The sequence below is a fragment of the Ranitomeya variabilis genome, chromosome 3, assembly GCF_051348905.1.
Source record: "Ranitomeya variabilis isolate aRanVar5 chromosome 3, aRanVar5.hap1, whole genome shotgun sequence".
Lineage (NCBI taxonomy): Eukaryota > Metazoa > Chordata > Amphibia > Anura > Dendrobatidae > Ranitomeya > Ranitomeya variabilis.
This window is the reverse complement of record NC_135234.1, coordinates 169,525,126-169,543,929: the sequence shown is the minus strand read 5'-3', so window position 1 is coordinate 169,543,929 and position 18,804 is coordinate 169,525,126. Positions and strand designations below refer to the sequence as shown.

Genomic DNA, 18,804 nt, shown 5'->3' with positions numbered 1-18,804 from the left:
TAACTCTTCCAAAAACAAGTCCAGCAATATCCTTACATGGCCGGTCTGTTCCTCCATTACTGAGAAATCAGCGTTTGAATTGATTGGCAAATGAGGCTGTAGATCTGAAGCCTCAGTCACCCCAGCTCTATTTTCCGCCTCCTGCTTGATTGATTGCTCCTTTGCCTGAAGTCACACAGCATAGAGCAAGTCAATCAAATTTACCACGATGGTAACGCGAAACGGCTGTCGTCCTCCTTCCTCTCTCCCTGCACGCCTCTGCCCGCTGATGCACCTTACCATCTAAGATGATAGTCATGAAATAAAGGACTTTTCATTCAAGCTGCCATGGTGAGTGCCGCATACTTCTTATTGAATCATTCATATTTACATATATGTATAATATACCAGAACATCATCAAGACAGCAGCAACTGGAGTGAGCTCTGATTACTGCCGTTTAACCATATAGATGTCATTGTAAATCACTGATGGCAGCACTTAAATTATCTGCTTGCTGATGCATGCATGAGCCAGATCTCATCACCCTCTCCAAGATTAAGGTGCACTGATGGGCTGTCACTGCAGCCAAGGGTCTGCTGAAACCCTAAAAGTTGTTTGCATCTTGGTCCTCCTATGAAGCCCAGTTGTTATTATTACTTGCATGGGGTGTGACAAAGCAATTAACAAACCTCTGCCTTGTGAGATTGTTTTCCCACTGAGCACCAGTCTCACTATCAGATTTCTTTGCCTGGTGCCTGACATCACTATCAATTAACCTAAAGAGGCTGGTGATGAAAGGAGAAACAACCTTGGGAGGCCAGGCCTAGAAAATTTAGCATTTTCATTTAAATGCAAATGAGGTATTAATTGCTCTTGAATGAAGCAGTAGATATTTTTTATTATTGACAGCCTTCAGCTTGATCTTGAGCCATGGTGACTTGATGGATGAATGCTCTGTAGGGAGATCAATCTTGTGCAAGCCTAGGTAGGTCTACCAGGGTCTTTGCCGCCGTTATCTTGATTGTATCAAGCCATCAGGTTGCTGGTCTTCCTCTACGCCTTGTTCCTTCTATTCTTCGACTATGATGTCTTTCTCCAGTGATTGCTCTCTTTGTATGTGTTATGCCTAGGGGTTTGATCCAGAGACCTTTTGTTCCGTGGTCTGAATCCATCCATGTTCAGCTACAGCTCGGTCAGTTCCTGTCCAAATGCTGAATTTCTAGTTATCTTCACATTTGCTTTTCTTATGGGGTGCGGTTATCACCTGTGTTCTATTGCTCATTATCTATGTCCAATCACATTCTGGCTGTTGCTATACACTCTCCTTTTCGAGTTATTGATTGCTGGTAATATTCATTCCTGGTGGATTCTTCTAAGGAGTATCAGCCCAGATGCTAAGGATTACCTGTTGGACAGAGACCAGTCTAAATGTGTACCTTTTGGATTCACTTTGCTGTAGGTTATGTTGGCTGCACCTGTTTTGTGTGTGATTCCTTTATTTCATAGGTAATTACTACTCTAGCGATACTAGGAGCTGCTAAGGGCATTCAGAATGAACAGCAGTGGGGGCACCATTGTGTTATCTTAGGGTGCCAGCCTCTGCGGTCATCTAGGGACAGAACAGATCAGAGTAGGACTTTTACCAGTCTGAACAGGGATCTGTCAGGTTTAGATATTACTATATTTTTCAGACCATAAGACGCACTTTTTCCCTCCAAAAAATTGGGGGAAAATGGGGGTGCGTCTTATGGTCAGAATATACTTACAAATACTATGGCGGCGATCCCGGTCCGACACTGCAGGGCGATGCAGCCTCCCTTCCCAGGCTGGAGCGGCGGCGATGGTGATGCTCTGTTCGGCGACGGGGCTCCGCCGGCATTTTGTGAAAGCCCGGATGCCCACGCAGATCCAGTGCTACGACGCGGTGGCCTCCGGGAAAATGACCGCTGGGGGCGGCGTATGCTCATATTCAGATCTCGGCAACGAGATCGCATCTCGAGACCTCGTCTCGGGACGAGATCTCGTTGCCAAGATCTGAATCCGAGCATGCGCCGTCCCCGGCAGCCATTTTCCAGGAGGCCACCACATGCTCAGATTCACATCTCGGCAACGAGATCTCGTTGCCGAGATCTGAATCTGAGCATACGCCGCCCCACACCCCTGTGACCTCTCCTCCACCTATGCCGATCTCCCCCAGTAAACTGAATTTGAACTGTAAGACGGACCCCCATTTGACACTTTTTTTTCCTATTTTCCTTCTGAAAATTTGGGGTGAGTCTTATGGTCCGATGCGTCATAGTCCGAAAAATACGGTAGTCTCCCTGGATTGTACGTTGCCCGTGTGTATGTGCCTGTGCAGTCATAACAGTATGATGTGCTCAAAGTAGGCAAGTAATAGCTTGGTGATCCTTGCTTCGAGTGACATGTCTTTCCTTGATCTGTTCAAAAATTGATTTGTTTGTTCTTCTTGCCATCCATGGTATTGATAGCATCCTCATCTAGCGCTATATTTCAAAGGCGTTGATTCTGTCTTGTTTCTTTATCGTCCAGGTTTTGCATACATATGTTACTATAGAAAAGACCAGACTATCTACGAGGCTGTCCAGTGACTTCGCTGTTGATTTGCCCATAGGTATTCTCCTACTGACTTTCGGTGTCGTCGCTGCAGTGAGTGATCATTGATCCGAGTAGGATGAGTCCTTTACAATTTCCATTTCATCGCCATCCATCCATCCATCTCAAATGTGTCCTGGTTGTACCTGGCAGTAGTCAATATCTTTGTCTTCTTTGTATTGAGTAGGAGTCCCATGCTCAATTTAAAAAAGAAAAAATTAAAATGTGGCACTCACCCGGTTGTGTTGCAATAAAAGTCCTTTTATTTACCCATCATGGGATGAGGACATTGTACATAGGCGGCAGGTACATCTGAGGGTGCAACGGTGATAAAATGGGACGACGGCCGTTTCAACGGGTCCAGGTGCGTGATAAAAAATTATGTCATTTCCTTTATAGGGTAATACCGATCATCACATAATAAAGAAAAACCTTCTCCTTACGTAAAACATACAGAATTACATAATACAAGTCAATAGTTATAATCACTCTACGGATGCAAAATCATTTTATATCAAAATTACAAAAAGACTGACATATCCAATTTATCATTCAATCCTGTTGAGACCTTGAGCATTACTTTTGATTATCCACATAGCCTCATGTTGCAAGAGGATCCTATTGTGGTTTCCACCTTGCGGCGGGTACTTAACTATTTCTATACCAGCAAATTTTAAGTCTAGGATTTACTTTTTGCTAATCTGTTCCTTGCGGTTTTTGAGGAAAAATACATCAATAACATGTCCAACCCATATCTAAGGTACATCCGGACCTATTTGAGGTTCGTGGATGATGTATTTATCATACGGGATGGCCCAAAAGAGGTATTTGATGACTTTGTGGAATATTTAAACAAAGTGAATAATGAGAATATGCAATTCACATCATGTTTCGGTGGAAATAGTTTAGAGTTTTTAGATGTAAAAATCGACATTGTGGATGGGGAAAATACCACTCAAGTGCATAAAAAAACCTAGTGCCACAAATAATATGTTGCGTTACGATAGTGCACACCCCATATACACAAAAAAGGGACTACCTTATAGTCAAATGATGGGATATCGAAAAATTATCAACAATCAGAAGAATTATACAAAAACAAATGGATGATTTAAAAGCTAGTTTTTTGAGCACAGGATATCCAAAACTTCTAATAGAGGAAGCAGAAAAATGGGTGGAAAACTTTACACAAATGGATCTGCTCAAAAAAACAGAAAATCAGGCATAATAAAAAAATTAGCAAAACAGAAAATTCGGAGCAGAAATTTATTTTTAGCTTTAAACACAGTCCTATGGACAAAATAATCCACACGGCCATAAGAAAAAATTGGCATGTTTTGCAGACAGATAAAGATTTATCGAAAATAAATAAACCACAATTCGCATACAAACGAACATAAAATTTAGCCGATATTCTGGTACATAACCGACTCTTACCGGTGGAAAGTAATTGGCTAAAAGTTGCCTCTCCCGAGGGCAATTATAAATGTGGTAGCTGTAATTTCTGCCAGTTTCATACTACGGAGAATCCTCTAAAAATCGGTCCGATTCGGCATAGGACTAGGGATTTTATCTCACGTAAGAGTAAATACGTGGTGTATATACTATTCTGCCCCTGCCAGTTTTATTATATCGGGAAAACTATCCGGCCCATGTCAACTAGATTTAGAGAACATTTTAATTCGATAACGTCTGGAAAAGGGTCATTAAGGCTTATAAAACATATGCAGGAAGAACATAATGCAAATCCTTGACTCTACAATTTGCTGGTATAGAAATAGTTAAGTACCCGCCGCAAAGTGGAAACCACAATAGGATCCTCTTGCAACATGAGGCTAGGTGGATAATGAGAAGCAATGCTCAAGGTCCAACAGGATTGATTGAATGATAAATTAAATGTGTCAGTCTTTTTGTAATTTTGATATAAAATGATTTTGCATCCGTAGAGTGATTTTAACTATTGACTTGTATTATGTAATTCTGTATGTTTTACGTAAGGAGAATATACAAAAAAAAGAAAAAAAAAAAAAAGGTTGCACTCTATTGTGCCAAAGCATGTCGAATAGGAAATACATGAAATAGGAATAGCAAAATGGCTTTTTGAACAGATAGAGTGCAACCTTTTTTTGTATATTGTATATGAAGGTAGCTGCTCCTGGTATGCACCTATTCACACTAGTTTGGATGTGCCAGTCGTTTTTCTGTCATTACATAAGGGGAAGGTTTTTATTTATTATGTGATGATAGGTATTACCCTGTTGAGATCCGGTGACCTTGGAGCCGCATGAAACTTTCTCTGGAGTAGGTGGAAACTATACTGACCGCAGATCCTGAACTAACACCGCAACTAGAAGTAGCCGTGGGGTGTGCCTAACAAACCCTAGACACCTCGACACAGCCGGAGGACTAAATACCCCTATAGATGGAAATAGGAATACTACCTTGTCTCAGAGCAGAACCCCAAAGGATAGGCAGCCCCCACAAATATTGACTGTGAGTAGGAGAAGAAAAGACACACGCAGGCAGAAAACGATTTAGCAAAAGAGGCCACTCTAGCTAAATAGGAAAGGAAAGGACAGAATACTAGGCGGTCAGTATTAAAACCCTTCAAAAAATATCCACAGCAGATAATACAAAAAATTCCACAATCTAACTAAAGACGTGGAATGAATATCTGCAACCCCAGAGAATCCAACAAGACTGAGAAAATACTGACACAATCTAAGCTGGACAAGAAAACACAAAAGAATAGCACTAAATCATGAAGCACACAGCATGTGTGCCATAGAAAAAAAAAACCAGACACTTATCTTTGCTGATTTGGCAGTAAGGCAGGAGGAACCAGGCAGAGGTCCAACACCTCCCAACAACAATTGACAACTGGCAAGGACTAATGGATCCTGCACACCTAAATACCCCAGTCAGAACTGCAATCAGCAGAAACACCTGACCAGGACTGCAACTCAGGGACAACTGCATTACCACCTACCACCACCGGAGGGAACCCAAAAGCAGAATTCACAACATTACCCTATAAAGGAAATGACATCATTTTTAATCATGCACCTGGACCCGTTGAAGCGCAGCCGGCGCAAAACGGCCGTCGTCCTATTTTATCACCGTTGCACCCTCAGATGTACCTGCTGCCTATGTACAATGTCCTCATCCCATGATGGGTAAATAAAAGGACTTTTATTGCAACACAACCGGGTGAGTGCCACATTTTCATTTTTTCTTTTTTAAATGGATTACCTAAATTGACATATAATGTTGAGCACCACATTACCGGTGTGAATTGCCACCAAAGAAACGGTTAAAACAGACACTTCATAGTCGGATTGCCATTTATCCTAGTGCCGTTCTACTATCTCTCTTATTAAATTAGTCCCATGCTCAAGGTTTCCATCTCGATACTCCGCAATAAGTCCTTCATTCCATCTACGCTTTGCTATCCACGTTATATGGTCATCCAGCGTTTTTGGTTCCATCTTCTTCATCAAGTCCAGCCTTCCTGAAAAAAGAGCTTCTGCATATAAATTGAAGAGAAATAGTGGCAGGATGCAGCCTTGTCTGATGCCTCGCCCTACTTTAAACCATACCGTGTCCCGTTCGGACTGTTGCTTCTTGGTGAATGTAAAGGTTTCTAATGCAACTGATCAGATGGTTTGGCACACCCAAGCCTGCTTACGGTATTCCAAATATTCTGCTGATTAACACAGTTAAATGCTTTGCTGTAGTCGATGAAGCAAGAATAGATCTTGTATTTTTTGGCCTCTTCCATTATACATCTAATGTTAGCGATCACATCTCATGTTCCTCTGCCTTTTCTGAATTCTGCTGTTCCTCTGGCAGCTCAATTAACCTTCCTCCAGCCTCATTTTATTAACCAAGTTCAAAGTTTCTAACAACAGTTCCATCTTTGCCATGACCCACTTTGGCATTCAAGTCTTTCTTCTACAACTTGATTACATAATAGCTAACGTCCTCCTCCTCGGCATCTGTTGCTGGCGAGTAAACTTGTATAACTGTGAAATGAATTAGCCCTAGTGATGAGCGAATATACTCGTTACTCGAGATTTCCCGAGCACGCTCGGGAGTCCTCCGAGTATTTTTTAGTGCTCGGAGACTTCGTTTTTTTCGCCGCAGCTGGATGATTTACAGCTACTAGCCAGCTTGATTACATGTGGGGATTCCCTAGCAACCAGGCAACCCCCACATGTACTTATACCGGCTAAAAGCTGTAAATCATTCAGCTGAGGCGATGAAAACTAAATCTCCAAGCACTAAAAAATATTCGGAGGACACCCGAGCGTGCTCGGGAAATCTCGAGTAACGAGTATATTCGCTCATCACTAATTAGCACTCCTCATAGTCGTACTGAGATGACTATCACTGACTGCATTGTATTTTAGGGCAGTCCTGGCTAATCTTCGATTGAGAATAAAAATGACACCATATATCTTCTTCGGTTACCATAGTAGTAGACCCAATCTTCATTTGAATGGAAATGTCCGGATTGAGTCCATCTTGGTTCGCTAATTCCAAGTAAGTCGAGTTCTGTTCTGTCCACTTCAGCTTTGATGATGTTGAGTTTGCCTTGGTTCATTGTTCATACATTCCAAGTTCTGAACTTTATGATATTTCTGCAGCTTTTGATGTTCCCTTTCAACCAAGGAATATCAGCACCAAGACATCCTTGAGTCTTTCATCCTGGCCAATCATGAGCATTGGTCATACACAGGTCGACCATCGGCTCTTCCTCAGTAGCTTGTTTAGTGCCTTCCGACCTAGGGGTGCATCTTCCAGCACTATATCGAATTCCATTATTTGCATTTTCCATCAAATTTTCTTGGCATAATACAGAAGTAGATTGCCAGGTGTTTCTTCTGCGCAGTAATGTGGCACCCATGAAGGAGCCACACTGAATCAGAGTTGGATGATATCAATACAAACAGCCTCATCAAGTAACGTCCCGGCACTGGGCAGTATGCTTAGTTTGGTTCCTCAATTGAAACCTGTTTGCTTGGGGTGTCCCTGATGGCAAAATACTTTGCCAAACCACTTTTTGCAATTGCTACACATGAGTTGTGGTCTCGTGGTTCCGTGCACACTGGACTCCCATAAACTTTAACGGTGAGCTGGCATTATCCTTTCTGTTTTCTGCAAAATACCTTGCCGACAGCATGGCTTTCAACATCACTGATCCACACAAATATACACACTACAGACATGAAAAACACTATACATACAACAAATATATAGTACAGATATCAGATACACAATACAGACAACAAATACAGAAAACACAACAAATACACAGTAACACTGTATAGTGATGTGTTACTGCAGCAACAGAAAGAAGATACAAAGATGTTGATAGTTACATGTCTATGATCTCCATGCCCATACATGTGGTTTGGGGATGTTGATCTTACTGACAAATTTAATTCCTCCTTTTACAGAGGAAGGAATTCCGGTGGATTGGAATGACAGCCAGAGTACTAGCAAAGCCCTCTGTTCAGCCTAGTACGCCATCCTATTAGGGCCCAATGGACTCCCTGTCAATGACACACTGACAGGCACACTACACTGCAATATAGTAGTGATCAGAATCGCATTTCCAAAACTAGCAATAGGACTAAAAATATGTGAAGAAAAATACATAAAAACAAACTGCAGATATATGTACTAATGCCATCTTGTGGTTATTTATTGAAATGCACAAACTTTCAGACTGGTCCTTTATCATACATAGTACTCAAGTGCCACATATCCACTTGGGCAAGAATGTCAGAATGTCTAAGATCATCCTACCTACTATTTAGAGGTGTTTGTCCACTACTGGAAAAGCCCAGCTTAATCAGTTCAGGACCTGGATTAAAATGAAAACAATATATTCTCACATCCTGCAGTGTTGCCGTTCCCACAATTTTGGCGCCGCTGTTCTCAGTGGTGATGTGACATTGTGATGTGACAAGCTGGCTGCAAGCACTGCGTGGTCGCTCGTCAGCGGCAACTCATCAATAGTCCGCCAGGGGGAACGTTCGGCAAGACAAAGTAGTAAGGGCTGCAGCAGAGAATGCATTGTTTTAATTTTCATCCAGGTCCTGAATTGATTAAGCCAGATCCAGCTGAAATCAGTATTTCAAAAAACGGACTAAAAAGTTATGTCTGCACAACTTTTTTGCCAACGAACTGCTGCTGTATCCGTTCTAATGAATGATTACTGGACATGTGAACATAGCCATAGATATTATACTTTACCATACCTTCCATCCTAAGAAATCAGCCAGAGCAAGACACCCTTCATCACAATTCCCAAGCCAGGCCACGTCCCTTAAGGAAAGCAAAGGTAATAACTAGAGTTGCAAAGATACAATGAAAGCCATCAATCAAAAGAAGAAGAAGAAGAGGACAGCTCTTTGGGCTTATATAGGACAACCTGGAAAAATGAATATAAGCAGTTTTTTGGCATGTTGAACCCAGAAGCCCACAATAGAAATAATATGGACATTCTATCTGACTCATCAGGTCTCTTCTCTGGCTTAGTGAGGCGAATGTGCAGCGAATACTGCAGGATAATATAAAATGTTGCATTACCTGTACGCTTTTTCTGAGTCAAAGTCCATGCCACCTCCCAGACCGAGGAGTCCAAAAAACGAATCTCCCTGAGGGGTCAAAAAAAAAAGTCAAGACACTAAAAATAAATTATGATAAATGTATGAAACTGGAGAGTGGAGAATTTCATGTTTCCGTTTGCCTACCTCTCCAGTCTTTTCTTTATTGATTAGAAGGCGTGGGGTTTTACTGGGAGCCCTGGAAATAGAAAACAGTTGTTACTTCTGATTACTTGATTTTTTCCTATAATCTCAGTGCTTATTTGTACATGCAGTCAATGTAACGCTGTAATTGTAGTCAGATGGGAGCGTTTCATTACAAGTAATGCTTGTTGCAGGTGCCCTATGGCCGTTTCAGCGTCACCACCCGGCACACCCGGGCAAGTGTTGCGGTCCCAGATGGGCCTGGGGAATACACTCGCGCCGGGAACACCGGCACGCTATGGGGCCCGTGAGTCGGGGGAGTGTGGTTTCAGTGCTTGCACCGGCCCTCCTCAAATACTCACCTCTCCCCTTTCCCCACAGCTCCAGTATCTTCAGCGTCTTCTGACTCTCTGTGACGTCTCAGGGCAGAGGGCCAGGTCTATGTTGAACAGTGCAGAGGGTCAGAAGATGCTGAGGAAACCGGAGCTGAGGGGAATGAGGAGAGGCGAATATTTGATTATTTTTGTAATGTATGCAGCAATATATGGGGCCCATTATACTGTAGGAAGCACTATATGGGGTTATAATACTGTATGGAGCATTATATGGGGTCATTATTATTGTATAGAGCAATATATGGGGCCATTATATACTATATGGAGCCCATTACACTGTTTGGAGCATTATATGGGGCCATTATATACTATATGGAGCAATATATGGGGCCCATTATGCTGTATGGAGCATTATATGAGGCCTGTGGAGATACGGGGGTCAGCAGTTGCTCTCTAAAGACAGCTGGGCCAGCACACGAAAGACCACATGGATCAGACCTCATCCGACTGAATGCCCACTCTCTTTTCCCGAGGGCAGAATACTACTCAGAAAACAACACAGGGTGAGGGTAAAACAGTATGGCAATACTTTGTTGAACCGTTGTGGAGAAAAAACGCATCCTGCAAAGTTATCTGCAGGATGCGTTTTTTCCCCATAGACTAACATTACCGACGCATTGCGACGCAGTGCCACACGTCGCAACCGTCGTGCGACGGTTGCGTCGTGTTTTGGCGCACCGCTGCCACAAAAAAAGTTACAAGTAACGTTTTTTTGTGCGTTGGGACCGCCATTTTCGACCGCGCATGCGCTCCACCCCCTCCTCCCCGTACCTTACAATGAAGCAGCGGAAGCGTCTTAAGACTGCTTCTGCTGCCAACGTCGGGTATACATCGGTACGTCGGGCCGACGCAGCGCGACGGCCCCGTACCGACGCTAGTGTGAAAGCAGCCTAAACTGACATCCTGCAGGATGTTCAGGTGGTGGTTTTGTGAAGTCTCTCTGGATCTCTTTTTACAGAAGCATATTCACCTTATATACAGGTCCTTCTCAAAAAATTAGCATATAGTGTTAAATTTCATTATTTACCAGAATGTAATGATTACAATTAAACTTTCATATATTATAGATTCATTATCCACCAACTGAAATTTGTCAGGTCTTTTATTGTTTTAATACTGATGATTTTGGCCTACAACTCCTGATAACCCAAAAAACCTGTCTCAATAAATTAGCATATCAAGAAAAGGTTCTCTAAACGACCTATTACCCTAATCTTCTGAATCAACTAATTAACTCTAAACACATGCAAAAGATACCTGAGGCTTTTAAAAACTCCCTGCCTGGTTCATTACTCAAAACCCCCAGCATGGGTAAGACTAGCGACCTGACAGATGTCAAGAAGGCCATCATTGACACCCTCAAGCAAGAGGGTAAGACCCAGAAAGAAATTTCTCAACAAATAGGCTGTTCCCAGAGTGCTGTATCAAGGCACCTCAATGGTAAGTCTGTTGGAAGGAAACAATGTGGCAGAAAACGCTGTCCAACGAGAAGAGGTGACCGGACCCTGAGGAAGATTGTGGAGAAGGACCGATTCCAGACCTTGGGGAACCTGAGGAAGCAGTGGACTGAGTCTGGTGTGGAAACATCCAGAGCCACCGTGCACAGGCGTGTGCAGGAAATGGGCTACAGGTGCCGCATTCCCCAGGTAAAGCCACTTTTGAACCATAAACAGCGGCAGAAGCGCCTGACCTGGGCTACAGAGAAGCAGCACTGGACTGTTGCTAAGTGGTCCCAAGTACTTTTTTCTGATGAAAGCAAATTTTGCATGTCATTCGGAAATCAAGGTGCCAGAGTCTGGAGGAAGACTGGGGAGAAGGAAATGCCAAAATGCCTGAAGTCCAGTGTCAAGTACCCACAGTCAGTGATGGTGTGGGGTGCCATGTCAGCTGCTGGTGTTGGTCCACTGTGTTTCATCAAGGGCAGGGTCAATGCAGCTAGCTATCAGGAGATTTTGGAGCACTTCATGCTTCCATCGGCTGAAATGCTTTATGGAGATGAAGATTTCATTTTTCAGCACGACCTGGCACCTGCTCACAGTGCCAAAACCACTGGTAAATGGTTTACTGACCATGGTATTACTGTGCTCAATTGGCCTGCCAACTCTCCTGACCTGAACCCCATAGAGAATCTGTGGGATATTGTGAAGAGAAAGTTGAGAGACGCAAGACCCAACACTCTGGATGAGCTTAAGGCCGCTTAAGCCTCCATAACATCTCAGCAGTGTCACAGGCTGATTGCCTCCATGCCACGCCGCATTGAAGCAGTCATTTCTGCCAAAGGATTCCCGACCAAGTATTGAGTGCATAACTGAACATTATTATTTGATGGTTTTTTTGTTTGTTATTAAAAAACACTTTTATTTGATTGGCCGGGTGAAATATGCTAATTTATTGAGACAGGTTTTTTGGGTTATCAGGAGTTGTATGCCAAAATCATCAGTATTAAAACAATCAAAGACCTGACAAATTTCAGTTGGTGGATAATGAATCTATAATATATGAAAGTTTAATTGTAATCATTACATTATGGTAAATAATGAAATTTAACACTATATGCTAATTTTTTGAGAAGGACCTGTAGTTCACAACTGTTGTTCTTCAAGCCATCACCCAGAGGTCAAGAGGAAGGTGTGATGAGATTAACTTGCATTGCTTGAGTATTTAATCAATTTGCAAAGTTTTTCCTTTTGCAAGTCAACAGGCCACTGGGTCCCACACAGTGGTCAATGAACATATTATCAAACATCTATTGTTCAATTACCCTATGTCTCTATCCCTCACAGATAGCAGACAATGAGCTTGCAGCAAATAGCAACTCCAGAGTCACATTCAAGGTAGAATAAACAATAGTCTTTGTTTCTTGACCATCCAACGAACAAACTTAAATTCAAAGTCAACATAAAGCCTCCTGGCTTGCTGAAAATAGAAGTCTGGATAATTAAGATTAAATGCTGTGTTGTCAATTTGCTCCCCCATCTTAATTAGCTAGACGTGACAGGCTTTCAATCATCCTTCTCCACTTATTAGGGATAGTCCATCAGCATGATTTTACCCACAGACACGAATGTAAGAGGTCTCACCTCTAGAAGAGCAAAATCCTGTATCATTCAGTTTTCCCAGAGCATATTCCATGTTTTTCTTGTGAATAAACTCCACACGCAATTGACTGGAATCGACTCATATCCATTACATCCACACATGGTGTCCTCCGCATCCCTTGGTTCCTGGATTAAATCCGATCGAGTGTTGGTGGCCTGCTATACAATTCGTTAAAGCTGGTACAGCTCCTGTTGCAGTTTCTTGTTGCGGTTATACATTCACTCTGGACCTCTTTCCCAAGGGAGAGCTGGTGGGGTTGGACATGGTAGAGTCAGAAACCTGCTGTGTATGCCTCAACTATGGTCTGCTGAGACTGTCTATATGCCTCCCTAGTTGGGGAGCCCTGGACGGTGTCTATGAACACCAGTCCCCCTGCAGCTCCCTCCGGATCCACCGGGCTGAGTAGTATCCCAATGCTGCCACCAAGTGTGGAGACACGGGGGTCAGTGGGTGCTCTCATCTGCTGGCCCAGCTGTCTTTAGAAAGACCACATGGACCAGGGCTCATCCCACTGAACGCCCACTCTCTTTTAACATGGGCAAAACACTACTCAGACAACACAGAGTTTAAAACAGTGTGGCAATACTTTGCTGAAGTAAAAAACAGATAACTTATAGAACAGACCCAGCAAATACCCAAGATGGTGCAAAATTAGAGTCTCACCCTCCCGCTGACTCGCCGAGATTAAAGCAACTGTGACTTCAGTGCTTCCAGGGCCGACTACCCCCACTTGTGGCATGCACAGAGAAGAGGTAACAACAAGTGTAAGAAGCTGACCGAGAGCAGTGAGGTAAATGGCCAGGTGACCCGATTATCTCAACCTGGATTCTTCACGACGTCTCTGAGGGTTTGAGGGTTCAGCAATAGTCAATAGAGCAGATCTGTGTTCTTCCAGCTGGGGCTGCGGTCCACTAAGCTGACATCCTGTAGAATGTTCCTGGCTGTGATTTTGTAAAGTCTCTCTGGATCTCCGGATCTCTTATTACAGAGGCATATCCACCTTATATAGTTCACAACTGTTGTCCTTTAAGCCATCATCCAGAGGTCAAGAAGGAGTGATGAGATTAACTCGCATTGTTTGAGTATTTAATCTACAGTATTTTGCATAGTTTTTCCTCCTCTGTTTTGCAAGTCAACAAGCTACAGGGTCCCACACAATGATCAATGAACATATTATCATATGTCTATTGTTCAATTACCCTATGTCTCTATCCCTCAAATATAGCAATGAGCTTGCAGCAAACAGCAACTCCAGAGTCACATTCAGGCTAGTATGAACAACAGCCTGTGTTTCTTGGCCAATCAAGGAACAAACACATACATTGAAAACTCAACATACAGATAACAGTCTATGCCTCCTGTCTTACTGAAAATAGACGTCTGGATAATTAACATTAAAAGCTGTGTCGTCACAGGGCCCATTATACTGTATGGATCAATATATGGGGTCCATAATACTATATGGAGCATTATATGGGGCCTATTATACTGTATGGAGCATTATATGGTGTTGATAATAGTGTATGGAGCAATATATGGGGCCCATAATACTGTACAGAGGACTATGTTGTGCCCAAAATACTATAAGGAGCACTATGTGGTGCAAATAATACTGTACAGCGGACTATGTGGTTCCCATAATACTGTACCGAGGACTATGTGGTGCCCATAATACTGTACAGAGGACTATGTGGTGCCCATAATACAGTATGGAGGAGTCTGTGGGGCCCATAATACTGTATGGAGGATTATGTAGTGCCAATAATACTGTATGGAGGACTATACTGTCAGGTCTAAATAAAAAGTCATACAGTCTCCCTTATAGTAGTGACATCTAGCGTCCCTTATAGTAGTGACACCCAGCCCCTTATACTAGTGACACCCAGCCCCATTATATTAGTAACATCCAGCCCCCTTATATTAGTAACATTCAGCCTCCCTTATAATAGTGACATCCAACCTCCCTTATAGTAGTGACATCTAGCCTCCCTTATAGTATTGGCATTCAGACTCCCTTATAATAGTGACATCCAGCACCCTTATACTAGTGACATCCATCCCATTTATATTAGTAACATCCAGCCCCCTTATATTAGTAACATTCAGCCTCCCTTATAATAGTGACATGCAATCTCCCCATATAATAGTGACATCCAACCTCAATTAAAATAATGATATCCAGCCCCCTTATATTAGTAACATCCAACCCCTTTATATTAGTAGCATCCAGCCCTTAATATTAGTAACATCCAACTCCTCCTTATAGCAGTGACATCCTGTCCCTCCTCCAAACTAAGGACATCGAGCCTCCATTATACTGGAGACATCCATAGCCCGCCATTCCTTGCATAATGACAGTCAATACATCCCTTAGTGATTAAACCCAAGAGCATGTACCTTCCTTTGCCATCCACGTTCTTTATGTACATCCACGCCTTCCCGCCTTAATCTTGCACGTTATTCTTGCCCTTCCCTCTATCCAGCAGTATAATCCCATCTCCAGCTCTTATCCCGACACCCCCAACAATCCAGAGCGGCTCTTCTGTGGTGGACAGCAGCAAACTAGGCCAGTCTTCAAGCAGATGCACATGACATGCTGAGCCTCTGACAGAGAATACAGGGAGGGTTTTTTTGTTTGCTTTTAAAAGGACAGGACAGAGAGGGCTACTTGTAAAAGTCCCCTTCTGAATCCCTGCTTTTTATTGATTGTGGCTAGACCTGGTCCTACTGCATCGAGCTGGAGGACAACTGTAATCCATACATAAGGGGCCTATAAAACAAGGGTCGAGGACCCATGCGTTACAGTATTTGAGAGATTGTCTCTTTTTCATTTCGTAAATCGCTGGACAATACCTTCAAGTAGTAAAAATGAAAATAAATATTTGACGCAATAGTAAACCAGAACTTAATATTTGGTACATAAACCTTTGTTTGCAATTACAGAGGTCAGACGTTTCCTGTAGTTCTTGACCAAGTTTGCACACACTGTAGCAGGGATTTTGGCCCACTCCTCCATACAGATCTTCTCTAGGTCTTTCAGATTTTGGGGCTGTCGCTGGGCAACATTGAGTTTCAGCTCCCGCCAAAGATTTTCTATTGGCTAGGCCACTCCAGGACCTTGAAATGCTTCTTACAGAGCCACTCCTTAGTTACCATGGCTGTGTGTTTTGGGTCATTGTCATGCTGTGAGAACCACAATTCTTGCTGGTTGGGAGGTGATCAAATACTTATTTCATGCAATAAAATTCAAATTAATTATGTAAACTCATACAATGTGATTTTCTATTTTTTATTTTTAAATTCTGTCTCTCACAGTTGAAGTGTACCTACGATAAAATTTACAGGCCTCTACATTCTTTGTAGGTGGGAAAACTTGCAAAATCAGCAGTGTATCAAATACTTATTTTCCCCCACTGTATGTGTCCGTATATATATATAAATTAATATTTAAAAAAAGAAAGACAGAGACAGAAACAGTGAGAAATAGCGAGAGCAGTACTTACTTGCCTACAAGTGAGGCAAAAGGCTGCACCTGAAGTGACGTTCCCATCACAATAAGGAGATCAACTTTTTGGAAATCCTAGAAAGACAAGGAGGACTTAATCATTTCATATCGTACAAACAATTGTAACAATGATCTACTGTAAGGCTACTTTCACATATCAGGTTTTTGCCGTTAGGCAGGATCCGGCAAATTTGTAAAAAAAACGGATCTGTTGCAAATTGTGAAAAACTGGTATTACAGCTTTTTAATAGGCCTCTTTCACACTTCAGTTTTTTAGAATCAGTCACAATCCTTCAAAGTGTTGAAAAGACAGATCCTGTGCAGATTGTAAAAAACTGATGCACTGGGCCCGTTTTTTAACGGATCCGTCGAAGCAGCTGCTGCCGGAATAGAGATAGAGAGAGAAACTGATTTTCCCTGAATGGAAAAATGGGTTAAATTACAGGAATTAGAAATTCTTCCAGGCATGCTCAGTTTCAAAAAACGGAATCAGTCGCTGTCCGTTACTATGTCTGTTGTCTCCGGGCGACGGACACAGAATTTACGATGGATCCATCAAACGACGGATGAAACGGAAGGCCATCCATCACAATCCGTCACTAATACAAGTCTATGAGAAAAATACGGATCCAGCAGCAACATTTGCTGGATCCGTTTGTTTCACAAAACGATGGATTGGATGATGGAAACCAAAAGACTCAAGTGTGAAAGAGGCCTAAGAGGTTAAAAAGGTTGTCTCTTTGTCAGAAAATTCAGATTTCCTAAAGCCTCAGTTGGCACTCTCAAGTCCAATAATTTCTATACAGCAGTTAGCTGCTCCCCTCACTCACCCTCTTAGCTCCTGACGGTTCTCTTATCTGTCCTGCAGAATGACAATCCCACCCCCCCAGCATCAGCAGTTTCTACAGCAGTTCTCCTAATCTCTGCTCACTTTCCTGAGCCCTGTGCTTGTTCACAGTACCTGTTATCTATATATGTAAACAGAACAAGCACTGACAAACGGATCCCTCTCCGCGCTGTCACTAATTTGTCACGTACCCGCTCTCAGCACATGACTTGGGGGTTGTGCCTGCAAGGGTAAATCTATCTCCCCTCTCTCAGTCCAGCATTCAACCTCTATCCTATGCGGTAATGGGAGCATAAATCACACACCCGCTCATACACGCTGTCACCACTCACCAAATACACGGGCGAGGAGTCCTGGAAATTACTAATACTGTCTACCACTCATACGGATCATACAGTTTAAGGCTATGGATTCTTTTAGAACATTTAAGGTTCAACTTGTTAAAGTTTTATGCTTTAATACAAAAAAGATTCAGGGCTTACAGTAAAGAAAAAGGTATAAAAATATGATAATTAAAAGACATACAAATATGCAAAAACAGTTATAAAATAAAGGGAGAAAACTTACAGAAATCCTTTCTGCTCCCTGAGGGTAGGATGAATATAGACTGGATCACATCAGCTTCCCAGGCTGCCCTCACATGTGAACACGATTCTATGCATACAGGCCTAATTTATAGCTTTACTCTGGAGGTCAGATTTCTAGTCCAGCCCCTCAGGTTAATATCATAATTGCTTGTTTTTGATTGGACCGTGGCCACTCCCCCAATGAATATATTATTTGCGCTGAGATTCCCTGTGTAAAAGTTCTCACAGATAGATGCGTCAGGCTGTAATTGACATCTCTCTTCAAAGAGCTAGAAGGTGTCAAATGTTTCCCTTTTTCTTGGTTCCCAGCACGACCGCCTGGCGAGAGTGGAGACAGTAGTCTGCCTTCTCAAGATATGTATGATGTGACCTTTGTAGAGGCCTGTAGTTTCAGGACAGATGTTCAACTACTGCTAGTTACACATATAACCCTAGACATATGTCACTACACACATATAGATATATACATATTTCACCACACAAACCAATAATGTTTAACAGATGAATGAAGCTGCTCACCACAACCACCAAGCAGTCAGGGAGTAAGGACACTGTAAGACAACTGCATACCTCTTAGCTACTCAAGAGACAACTTGAGAATACCCCTTTAATGGGGTTGTTCAGGATCATCAGAAAATGGTCTTTTTTTTCTTCCAGAAACAGCGCCATGTCTGTGTATTGGCTGTGAACGATACTGCAGCTCAGATTTAATTGCTTGAACTAAGGTGAAACACCAGAGTCCATAAACATACATGGTGCTGTTTCAGAACATAAATTGACCTTCTTTTCTTATAGAAAGCTGTATACTGTATGTGACTGTCTCTCTCCTTTTTTACATATTATACCCATAACTATCAACTTACAGATTTTAAGGCAGAGAAGAAACGGGGTGGCAAGCTTTCTCCAAAAAACACAATATCTGAAAGGAAGCATTCAGAATCATTAAACAAGCTCGTCTAAGCCCAAAGTTTACTTATGTGTTTTTGTTATTGGGGAACATTTTAGCATCATATTGA

General features: G+C 42.4%; 1 protein-coding gene across 2 annotated transcripts in view; it reads right to left on the bottom strand.

The window, feature by feature from the left end:
• SIRT2 (sirtuin 2) overlaps positions 1-18,804 on the bottom strand; it is a 49,824-nt gene that overhangs the window by 6,470 nt on the left and 24,550 nt on the right. For both annotated transcript variants that reach the window (XM_077294857.1, XM_077294858.1), the window contains exons 11-15: positions 18,652-18,707; positions 16,353-16,429; positions 9,359-9,410; positions 9,195-9,262; positions 8,864-8,930 (exon numbers count right to left, since the gene is read on the bottom strand). In XM_077294857.1, coding sequence (XP_077150972.1) covers positions 8,864-8,930; positions 9,195-9,262; positions 9,359-9,410; positions 16,353-16,429; positions 18,652-18,707 — 320 coding nt within the window. The remainder of the gene's footprint in view (positions 1-8,863; positions 8,931-9,194; positions 9,263-9,358; positions 9,411-16,352; positions 16,430-18,651; positions 18,708-18,804) is intronic.